Source organism: Eufriesea mexicana, unplaced genomic scaffold, assembly GCF_001483705.2.
Source record: "Eufriesea mexicana isolate 0111107269 unplaced genomic scaffold, ASM148370v2 scaffold386, whole genome shotgun sequence".
Classification (NCBI taxonomy): Eukaryota; Metazoa; Arthropoda; class Insecta; order Hymenoptera; family Apidae; genus Eufriesea; species Eufriesea mexicana.
The window spans coordinates 523,221-534,437 of record NW_016908604.1 but is presented as its reverse complement, the minus strand read 5'-3'; the positions used below and the strand labels follow the sequence as shown (position 1 = coordinate 534,437).

The following is an 11,217-nucleotide window of genomic DNA, read 5'->3' as shown; positions in this document are numbered from 1 at the left end:
TTCGTAAACCAATCGATGGTGCAGCAATTTACTAGTGATGGAAACATACGACAACGATGTCTGTGGAAACAGATAATCCTAGGTAACTGATGGTTAAATAATATATAATAAATAATTATTTTCAAATTGCTCACCTGAAAGCATCGCCTATGGGACTCATACAGATCATTAAATGAAGTTGATTTCTGACTCTTCCAATAAAGAATTGATAAATTGCGTCTCTGTTTGCTTCGTCGATTCCTATTGCTTTCGCCGCAGGCCTGGTAGCTATAATAACTTTTTCAAGTTCGTCAGCTTCGTATAAATTTGGCACTTCACCTAAAAACATTGTTTGTCAATTATTATAAAGAATTAGAAATCGATAAAAACTCCAAGCAATCCAGTAACTTCGTTAATAGTAATTTCATTTGGATAACAGTATTATTACTAATAATAAAACAACCTGTATTGAGAGTATTATTGATATCTTCTAAAAATTCTTCTAACACAATCTGTGTGTCTGTGAATAAAAATGTGGTATGTTTAGCGTTGGCACCTGGCTCGAAATAAAATCGACGAAGATCTTCGTGCCATGAATTTTTATCGTATGTTCGCGTAACTTCTATTTGATAACACCTTAAAACGTTGGACAATCGTGTCAAGTTTTTTAATCGTATCTCTAAGAGATAATTTCTGCAACTGTATCTAATGTTGACACAAACTTGTAACCATTCAAATGGGACGCTAATCTCGTTAAGCTTTGCTTTCCCATTCCACCAACACCAACCAGAAGGCCATTGCCTCTTTCAGAACGAAGGATTCTTGCAAGTCTGCAAACGTGTTCTATAGCATCCATGAAAAAGATCATTTTCATGTCTTTCCCAACAGAGAAATGGTAATCTTCTAAGTAATCCTGCAGTGACAAATTTAAAAATGTACGTCTAATAGTTAGAATATTCATTTCATCGCTGAACCTATTTCAGTAGCAATTAACAGCAAACCTGCAAAATACTCCTAACTTTCGGGATTTCCGTAAGTTCCTCGTAAATTCGTTGTTCCTTGGCAGCTCCAAAGGACATAAAATCACCGAATAATAGTATAGGTGGTTTTTCAATAATCTTTTCATCCGAAAGTCGTATTACTTCTACGCCGAGCGTATTAATACATATGTTATTTAGAAGTCTATAGAAATAACTCTTATCTTGAACATTGATCAATCGATCATGAAAAACCCGGAGACATTCATGATAAAAGAGCCTAAAAAATATAAACATTTTTATTTTCCTCCTCTTATCGCGAGCGTCATCGTTCTAGCAGGGTCGAATGTACCTGTACATTTCGCTGGGTTGCTTAATGACCGTGGCATCAACCTGCATGATACCTTGTATACACTTCGATAAATCTCGCAAATTAAAAATATAATGACTCTTTTCCGGAGTCGGCAAAAGGTCTGTCGCAATCCTTTGATAAACGTCGACCGCCGCGTTCACTATTCTGTCTCCAATCAGTTTAACAGACTCCACAAAATCTTCCAGAAATCCGTTCATAATTGCCCTACAAAACTTGTTTTATCGTGAACCAATCTTACAGAGTTATTTTCAAATGATTTACTTAAAAATTTCTTTGAGTGAAAGTTCGATAGGTGCTGGAATTAGTAGCATTGCAAAATGTCTCACGAATCTTGGTGTTAATGGATTTCTGCCACCTCCAGGAGGAGCACACGCCACGACAAAAACAACATGTTCTATTTCCTTCCAGAATAATTTCTCTTTGTCGTACATTCCACGAAAATCTAGTAATTGCCTGCGTCCGGCAGTTATACGTAAATAATCTTATGCCGAGAAACTAGTCTAGGTGCTGAACGTAATTAAAATAATACCTCAATAGCTCAATCGGTGGTTGAGAGCCATACGTATCCAATTTGGGCATATTAACATCGTCAACAAACACACAGACTCGTTTTCCAAAAGGTGCCCCTAATACGGTTTTTTTCCTTTTTTCCAATTTCAGTTCTAAGATCTCTTGTGTTCTGCTACTACTGGTTTGTGCGGAGAATATCAAGTTAATCGGAACCCAAAGCTCGGTGTCTTCTAAATCGTTCAGGACTACTTTTGTTATTACTGACTTGCCAACTCCTACAAGCACATATATGCATTTTTTTACATTAAATTAATAAAAAAATCTAAATAAATAAAATGAAAAGGCATTAAATACTACTAACCAGTGTCTCCAGTAAAGAAAACTGGTCTATTTATCTCGACTAACTTTTTCATTATGTAACTGAATCGCACGGTGTCAGTTGTAGGTACAAGGATATCGAAAAAGGGAATTTCACTGTCATATACGAATTTTGGCATAATATCTGACCAGAGATCTAATCGATGCTGTGGAACATTTACGTAGAGCTCCCATAAATCTATCGATGGCAAGCTGCAAATCGGAACCGGGGAATAACACATTTTCACAAAAGCGAAAAGAACAAAAGAGTCATTGAATTTCGAGATTCTACTATGCATCCTCGTCGTTTTCAAATTGCTTCCTCACAAAAGCTTCGAATACGCTTCGAGAGTTATATGTAACGTTGCCACCAACTCCCCAAAGATAAGCAAAAACGAATGATTGTACTAAAAATGTCTTAATTCGTGATTTTTCCGTAGTTCTCTCTATCGCTTCTGGCTCATTCAAAATATATTCTAATATTGCACAAGTCATGGCGGCTTTGCTAATATCGACCTAGTAACAGAAGGATCAATCATGTTGGGAACACAGTGTTTTGATTTTCATATAATATAAGTAAAATTATTTACCTGTCCAATTGGACAGACGCAGTTTTTAGTACAAAAGACAAGTCCTTCTTCGAAGTATATTTCGAAAAGCTCCACGATTTGTAATCGATATTCATCTTTAATCGTAGCATCAGGAAGAGTGTTTACCCATGATTTGACATAAGGCAACCACTTCAATTCTGTAGGATCGACGTATACCATTCCTTAAAATATAATAAATAAAAAGTAGAGAAATGAAGATTAAGTAAATGATAGGATATCGTTTCCCAAACCACAACGACTGACGGTAGCAGGTGATGCCTGAGCAAGGTCCATGACTTCGAATAACATACGCATATAGGGGGTGAACTTAATTCTTTCAGAGTTAGCCAGACACAACATTTTATTGTCATCTAACACAGTATTCATATTTTCTATCCACACAGCGTCAACGGGCCCATCACATACGATCCATTGATGTTCTTCCGTGGTGAACTAAATAACGAATATTTGGACAGTGAATATCTGATGAATTATATTTAAGTAATGCATATTAAATTTTTACTTTTGTTTTAGTCAACAGAATCAACTGATTCATACTAACAGAACATGCGTGACGAACTGTAGAACCAATTAAGCCATCGTGCCATTCGTTTGTCATTAGATCTACCTGCCCATACAGTTCTCCAATTGTAACTGCTTTCGGATTAATCACGTACATGTGAACTGGTTGATAACATGGCCCGGGTATACCCATTTCGTGAAGTCGATTGTAGGTATTGGCAAGAGTCTAAAATTGTTTTTCGTATTCCACAAAAAAGGATTGAAATTTTATCTCGACAGATAAAAATTTGCGATAAGTATTCGAGTTACTCGAAGAACTGTTGTCTTTCCTGATCCAGTGGGTCCAACTAACATGACACCATGTCTCACTTGCAGACACTCGTGCAGCTGAGTAACTTTCTTTAAAATGCAATCTTCCGGTTGCAAGTTGACTTCTTTCAATATCTATCAAAGTTATTTAACTTGTCAGAATTTGTTACGCTGTATAATGTTAAACCAATTTTGTGACTTCAGAAAGGAAACGTTTCGGTGATATCAGTATAGAGTCGTTAATTACTTCGACAGCTGTGTCTCTTAAAATACCGTAGTCTTCCTCAGGAATCATAATGCCTGGGAAAAGATCTCCTACGATACCTTCGAACAATTCAGCATCGTGACGTAGAAACTTGGATATGTTGCTTTCACGCAGGGCTCTAATTAATACAACATCCTCTGGTTTATCAGGATTACTTCGTTTAAGACTGCCTGCCATTACTAGCACGCTCTTAACGGCTCTTAAAAAAGAGGCAACACGTTTCGGTTGAACAAGGAGGGTACGCTGTAATTAGAAATAAGATGAATATATATAGAGAAACCTCATTCCGAAATCGTAATGATCCTGTTGAGAAAGTTGTTCGCTACTAAGCGTATACATTAAGGTCATTTTTTGCGACAATGGTTTTGACGATTCGAATCCTTCAGAGTATAACGTAACCTCAGCGATAAGTTCTACAAAAAGAGATTAATTTTAAAAATTATTATAATTGGAATGTACTCGAATCAGCTGAGACTCGTAAAGCATACTATAATCCGGAACCATCATAGCGAATGGTCGAAATAGTGCTTTCAAATTATCTGGCAATTCTGTACGACCAGCATATCCAGGATTCATAGTGATGAAAGTTGCGCAGGACATCACTAATTTGATCATTCTTCCTTCGAACATGAATCTGAAACGAAAAAGCATGTGAAAATTGATTTGCTTATGAAATATATTATACAGCTTACTCAGTGGCTCTAGCGATTTTGGCATTTCTGATTGTAATTAGTTGCTGAGCTATTACAGAAAGCACTTCGATATCTATTCTGTTGAATTCGTCGAAACAGCACCAAGCACCGGAAGTCGCCAGGCCGGAAAAGAATCTGCCCATCATCTGTGGAAAACGATTCCTCTAGTTTGGTCATTTTTAACTTTCGTTCTTAATTTATTTTTATTTTTAAGCATTTTAGGAGTAAGTACGACGTCGAGGAATTATATTAAATTCACCCTATAATCAAGTCCTTCGGAACAATTAAACACGACGCATTGGACAGCGACTGCTTTGGCTAAATCTTTCGTTGTTTCCGTCTTTCCGGTACCTGCAGGTCCTGCAGGAGCGCCGCCTACATAATAATTTCTTTTTAGCTTCTTTTACTTTCTATGAAATCCACTCGCATTGAAAGTATAACATCGTTCCTTTTTTTATTTTAATTATGAATACCTAAGTCTAATTGAAGAGCCCCCATAAGGCACAAGTAACATTTATCCGTTAGGGGAGTTATGACGAGTCTCTTTTGAGCACCGAGATATTCGTATCCGTAAAGATATTTAGAGTTACTCATACGTGCTGAGCAAGTGTCGAGTTCTTCATCCCAGTAATAGCGTAATGCTTTTACCCAATCAAAATTTGTACTATAGCGCAAGTTATTGGATTTTAGAAAATTGGGTTTTGCGTAATCCGTTTAATTAAAAAATTGTCGCATTTCGTTTCTCACCTCGATGTTATTTCGTTTTCGACTAATGTAGTGACAATATCTCTAGCATGCACATCTACCGTTATCACGTTGATTATAACATCGCGTATCAATCGTGGCAATTCTCTCCTCACCATCATTGCCAGGTCGTTTAAATCCTAGTAAATATAAAAGACGTTTTACAGGTAGTTTTTAATAAAAATTGTAAAAAGTTCAGGTGAACATAGTTATACTAAACTGCGTAACATTTCTGCTCGAATGCTTTCATCTGTTCTATCACGTTCTTATCGGAATCTAAGATAATGTGAATATTTCGAGTCCAAAATATTTGGAACACAGTAAGGACAATCTGGAGAAAATAAGGCAAATGAGCACATAATTTTATTGGTCATATTTTATTCGTGTCTTATTTTACTTTCAACGACAAGCATTTTTCATTGTAATAGTTACTGTTCGGCAATGCTTCTTATTGAAAGTTATTCAAATTTAAAGTACGTAACCTGGGAAGGATGCATGTATAGGAATTGCTCCCGTGTTTTCTCTTCTAAATCTTTAATTCCCTTTTCCATTCTTTTCTTTAATGTCGAGAACATAGCTTCCTCGACTCGACCTAGCCAATCTTCGACGTTACCCCTAGCTCTCAAACCTTTGCCAAGAGGAACCCTCTCACCTTCCGGTGAGATCATGGCTAGTATGTCTGTCGTCAATACGGTTTCTCGCACATCGCCAGTTTCGCTTTCCTTCGTTGCGAATTCTAATCTATGTATTGCGTCAAAGCATTTCTGCAAGTGTCTTTGCACCGCATGTGGATTTTTTGTCTATCATATTTTAATAAACGTCTCAGTTCCAAATTCTAGTCAGTAGCATTAACTTTAAAATTTCCCCTTTTGACCGATACCTGAGCCAAAATTTCCAACAGTTCATCGTTAGATAAAAAGAAGAATCTTGGGAACGCTATTCGTTTCGTCTCGAGGTATGCCTCCAAACACTTCATCACTTCGTCTAACATTCGATTGTTTTCCTCAATCTGTTCTAGTAATCCTGGTTGCGTACCAGTGGGCATAGCTAGAGGAGCCTAGAAACAATTGATGTTGCGGTTAATTGTCGTCGGTTAATTATTTTGTAAATATCAATTGCGAAGGTACAACCTTATGAGTCCGTCTCATGAGGTCTTTCCAAAACTTGTCAACCTCGATAAAGAGTTTTGCTTCCAAAGGTAGTTGCCGTTGAATATCCGGAGCCGAAAATATTGCTTCGAGATACAACCATTGTTGTTGCAAATACTGCCATGCTTCCTAAAACAGATATAACTGGTGAATCAGTTAATAACTCGAGCATTCGATAAGTATGTAACTAATCAAAGGTGACTCGTACTAAGGTGTCAGTGAATAAGTCCAGCTTTTGTATCCACTGTTCGACTATAGGTCGAATAGGCCCAACGTGACGAGATGCATTGATGGTTTGCAAATTAATGTTGCTTTCGTCCATTGCAGTTTGAATCTCTTCGAGACTGCCCATGATGTAGACGTCTTTCCCTTCTTTATAGGGTATGATAATAAACTTGAGATTTTCCCATGTGTCCGAGACTTTCTTCAACAGGGTTTCTAAATTAGCTTCGGAACTTGCTGCGGCAGCAACTTCCATCAACTCGTTTGGCTTTAAGAAGGCACCAAGCTCCTTCATTCGAGCCAAAGTCTTTTTTTCGTCGGGTTTGAAGGTATACTCCAATATTGTCTCGACCTTTGCCCAATGTCTATCTTTTAAATCTGGATTTCTCAGGTAACCGAGGATCGGTAACTTATTCCTTATCGACTCGACGCTCTCCTTCAAGCCTGGCACGATTTTATTCGGTGGCAAACCCCTTTCTAATTGAATGATATGTTTCATGGTACTCATCGTAAACGATGTGATTTCTTCGACATTTAAAGTATCGAAATCGGCATTGTACCATTCATGCACAGCTTGCTCCCAAGAAGTCAAACTTTCCCATAGTAACATACGTAATTTTAATTCGTTCATTACTTGATCTAAGACATCGAATCTCGTTTGTTCGAGCTGTTTAAAATTAAAGTAAAATGTTATCGATTATATAACTAGTTTTATTAGAAAATTAAGAAATGTTTAGCTTATTATATCCTTTAAGTATACTTTAAATGTCCTTTGGTGAGCACGATACTCCTCCGCAGTAGCTGCACACGTAAGTAATCGTTTGTTAAGTTCCTTCAGAGTGTTCAAGCAAGCGTCAACGTCGCTATCATAATCCAATAACCAAGGTTGCTGTCGAAAATATCGTAAAGCAAGCAATAAAATACTGCAAAATATATTTAATTGCATCATACCGTTATTTCATCGTTGATGTCTGATATTTCTTCGTTCAATGCTGTAATATCCTTCTGAAGTTGAGCATTGAATTTGTTTATTAATTTCGGCCTCTCTTCCAATCTCTTCTCTACAACTAGTCGTAAACTAGTAAAATGACTTCCGATGCCCTATTTTCATACATACAAAGTTTTGTCAATGCTATACCGGAGATACCAGAGATATCAAATATGAGATAACATCGTTACCAAATAATTCGCCATATCCACCGACGGTATAGGAAAAGCAAATTCTTCCATTGTATCGTACAGCTCTTTCACGTAATCTAATTGAGATTCCATCTCATCTACATTTTGTCGGGCTTGATCTACAAACTTGATGTATGAAACATATTCTTCAGTTGTCACAGGGACAGATTCGAGATAATTAATAGAGTCGATAGCTTGGGTTAATAAGTCATCCACTCTAGCTTTTCCTATTCTAATGAAACAAGTATGTCAGTTATTATGCTGTATGATGCATTAGAAAACACCTCTTTTTATATTTACCCAGGCATAACAGCTTCAATGACTCCTATCTTTCCTCTAGGAGCAGTCCCAGCAGCATTTTTAAATCGCTCGAGGTGAATGAAGAAAAGACCGAATGGCTGAAAATCGATGACTTTCTTGATTAAATCCAACTCATTCTTGTAACGAACGCTCCATTCCCGAAATAATTTACAGTCTCGATTATCGCGTATAATGTCTTCGTTGAATGTCATATCTTCGTAATAGAATTGCTTGATCACGTTGAACCGTTGAAAATAACGTTTTACAGCATCCAAATTCTTTTCTAAAATTTCCTGCAGTTGGTCTTTATAAGCTAACGTAATCGGATCTTGTTTCAAGACGTCTTGAATTTCCGGAGGATAGCCACAAATACGGTCTTCTATTTTATGGTTGATCATCGGCCTCGAATGAACGAAAATCTTACAATTCCGAGGAAATATTTCATACACTGTGTCTACGAAAAATAGTAGCATCTATACCTCGTGAAAGAGTGAAAAAAGGGATCCGAGAGTAGAGGTTTGATAGCAAATAAGTTCTCCTCCCACATGTTTTGTATCGTTTTTAGTACGAAACGGAAAATGTCCTCGGATGGATCCATTACGATTTCTGAAGATGGCAAAATAAGCAGATCCACTACCCAATACGGCAACTGAAAAATAATCTTTTTCATCTCGCGAACTTTTATTAATTATTATATTACACACCTGTATCCGATGCGACGCTGGTCGATTTTCTTTCAAAGGAAGATCGATTACATCGTTATCTATTAAATCGTCATTTGGTAAAAAACTTGTATGAGCCTTCAAGACTTGTATAAGCTCTCTATACGTGTTTAGTAAAAGGCCGTGCATCATGTTTGTTTGCATATAATCAATCAGGTGAATAAAGCTGGATAATACAGATTTATTTTTCATATTAATGTTGGAATATTCGTAGAAATTTTATAAAACGTAAAATATCGCTATTGAACATTGACTTACCAAGATAATCTATAACACTTTTCTCTTTTTCGCACTTGTTCAATGTAACTCATTTTCAGAATACCATCCTTCGGCATTTTAAATTTAACAACACCGAACTCACCTATCAGGTGAAATTAAAATTAAAAATTATTAACTAAAATTCTTAGAAGAAATATATATAAAATATTACCGAGTTTCCCATATGCTGTTTGCTCTATCGTTATATTAGAATCATCGGGAGTATATCCAGCCTTCAATAAAGCACCGAGACACGCATTGTTAACTATATCTACTGCTAACTTTCTAAACTCATCTAACTTATCTCTAATTAATTCTAGTTTTGCAAACTGCAAGTAAATATATCAAACATTACACTTTATTCATCACAAATATAGAGTATACCGATATATCAGGATGATTCTTAGTTTTCAACATCAAAATTTTTCGTATTTGTAATTTCTAGAAGACTTCAGAAATTTTTCAGTAATTTTACGCTGAAAATGATCTAAATATGCAATCAATATATAAAAATACGCCACAAATAAACAAAGTTAATAATTTTCATTTACGTAAAATAATTAATCATCTACAATGGAGTCATCCTGATAGTTTTTATACGAATGCAATTGACGTTTACCTGTTTTTCCACAAAATAAAAAAGTAGCAATGTCTCAACAGCGGTGCCATCAAAGAAACTCGAATGGAGGAAGATCGAGCACATCGATTTAATTTCTAATAATGCTTTACTAAGAATTGGATCCGATATAAACAAATTTTCCTCCAAATAATTTTTCGCCTTCACAAATTTTCTATGGCTAACCGACTTTTTCCACACATAAAAAGCTTTCCACACTCGAAATACGATGAATGTCCTTATCTAAAAGTACCGAATTACAAGAACATTGGAATAAAGAGAAAGATATTCCATAAGATGAAATAAACAATTATATAATTTCAGACAGAAATTGTATACTTCTAGCAATTTTAAATAAAATATATATTCTCTTTCCCATTGTTCAATAGGAGTGAAACTCATTTCGTTTGAACTGTACTGTGTTACACCACTGGCACTGATAGTCATGTACGTTTTACCTACATCTTTATACTGAACCACCCTAAAAATATTATAAATTATTCGTATACTTTTCAAAGTTTTTCGAGATCAAAAAAGAAAATTATTCACTTCAGGGCGTATGGAGTAAAATATTTTGAAGATCGATCCACTGCGTAAACCATATAAAAAAATCCTATTTTAGGGTCCTCTCGTAATTGTCGAATTAACTCTAACTGATTAACGTGTGGAGGAGCAATGAAATCTGATTTCCTCTTGTATTTCTGAAAATCCCGAGAAGTTCTTTCCCTTGATGCAATATCTGATTCGCAAAGATGAACAAATAATGAGAACATTTATTAAAGATAAAAATATTAGAAAAAATTCATAAAAAATGATAAAACCTTCGTCCTTTGATAGCTCTTTCACTTCTTCCATTTTCATTAATGAAATATTTGGTCTGTGTAACTGCTTTTTCATTTTTTCTTGTTGCGCTCTAAAACCAGTCTATGGAAATATTTTTCTTAGGTATTTTTCAGTAAAAATCAATTTATACAAAATTGAAACTTATGCTTACCAACGGTTCCCGGATTTCCGGTTTGTACTCGATCTTCTCGAGCAACTTTTTATGTGGTATGAAAAAAGGTATTTCATCCTTTCCTCTGAATCAAAATTGCCAAGTATATATTTTATTGTATAAAGTAATAAACATTTGCGAAAATTACGTAGAGTTCAAAATTTTCGTGTAAACACTTCGAATTACATTTTGTAACTGCGTGGTGGTTGCCGGCACAATCTGAATGCTAGATCATTCAGAGAATGATCGAGCGTAGTTAACGAATCGGAACTCTTTTCTGATCTTTTAGACGTGGAAACATCCGTGATACTGTCTTCGCTTGCTTTATGTTTACCGCTTTTATCCATATTTTTATTCTCCATTGGAAATCGTAAAATAATGTTAGAGCGTTCCGCTTCTCATTATCCGTAGACTAATCGCATATCGATTAAACAAACGAAACTCAAAGCGAATTTTCGAA

General features: G+C 35.8%; 1 protein-coding gene across 1 annotated transcript in view; it reads right to left on the bottom strand.

Moving 5' to 3' along the window:
• The window catches only part of Dhc16F (Dynein heavy chain at 16F), an 18,061-nt gene extending 6,902 nt beyond the window's left edge, over nucleotides 1-11,159 (bottom strand). Inside the window, 40 exon segments of the mRNA XM_017897148.1 lie at nucleotides 4-60; nucleotides 135-318; nucleotides 443-615; nucleotides 702-892; nucleotides 981-1,236; nucleotides 1,309-1,533; nucleotides 1,591-1,782; nucleotides 1,859-2,114; nucleotides 2,201-2,409; nucleotides 2,489-2,712; nucleotides 2,787-2,968; nucleotides 3,038-3,239; nucleotides 3,349-3,534; nucleotides 3,618-3,752; nucleotides 3,865-4,081; nucleotides 4,163-4,295; nucleotides 4,371-4,516; nucleotides 4,575-4,720; nucleotides 4,834-4,949; nucleotides 5,048-5,238; nucleotides 5,322-5,458; nucleotides 5,539-5,649; nucleotides 5,801-6,118; nucleotides 6,199-6,375; nucleotides 6,449-6,595; nucleotides 6,675-7,355; nucleotides 7,449-7,577; nucleotides 7,640-7,789; nucleotides 7,868-8,099; nucleotides 8,168-8,569; nucleotides 8,647-8,816; nucleotides 8,872-9,055; nucleotides 9,148-9,250; nucleotides 9,320-9,476; nucleotides 9,767-10,006; nucleotides 10,103-10,244; nucleotides 10,313-10,502; nucleotides 10,585-10,687; nucleotides 10,758-10,842; nucleotides 10,944-11,159. Coding sequence (XP_017752637.1) covers nucleotides 4-60; nucleotides 135-318; nucleotides 443-615; nucleotides 702-892; nucleotides 981-1,236; nucleotides 1,309-1,533; nucleotides 1,591-1,782; nucleotides 1,859-2,114; nucleotides 2,201-2,409; nucleotides 2,489-2,712; nucleotides 2,787-2,968; nucleotides 3,038-3,239; nucleotides 3,349-3,534; nucleotides 3,618-3,752; nucleotides 3,865-4,081; nucleotides 4,163-4,295; nucleotides 4,371-4,516; nucleotides 4,575-4,720; nucleotides 4,834-4,949; nucleotides 5,048-5,238; nucleotides 5,322-5,458; nucleotides 5,539-5,649; nucleotides 5,801-6,118; nucleotides 6,199-6,375; nucleotides 6,449-6,595; nucleotides 6,675-7,355; nucleotides 7,449-7,577; nucleotides 7,640-7,789; nucleotides 7,868-8,099; nucleotides 8,168-8,569; nucleotides 8,647-8,816; nucleotides 8,872-9,055; nucleotides 9,148-9,250; nucleotides 9,320-9,476; nucleotides 9,767-10,006; nucleotides 10,103-10,244; nucleotides 10,313-10,502; nucleotides 10,585-10,687; nucleotides 10,758-10,842; nucleotides 10,944-11,119 — 7,655 coding nt within the window. The 5' untranslated portion in view covers nucleotides 11,120-11,159.
• Nucleotides 11,160-11,217: the final 58 nt, after the last annotated feature.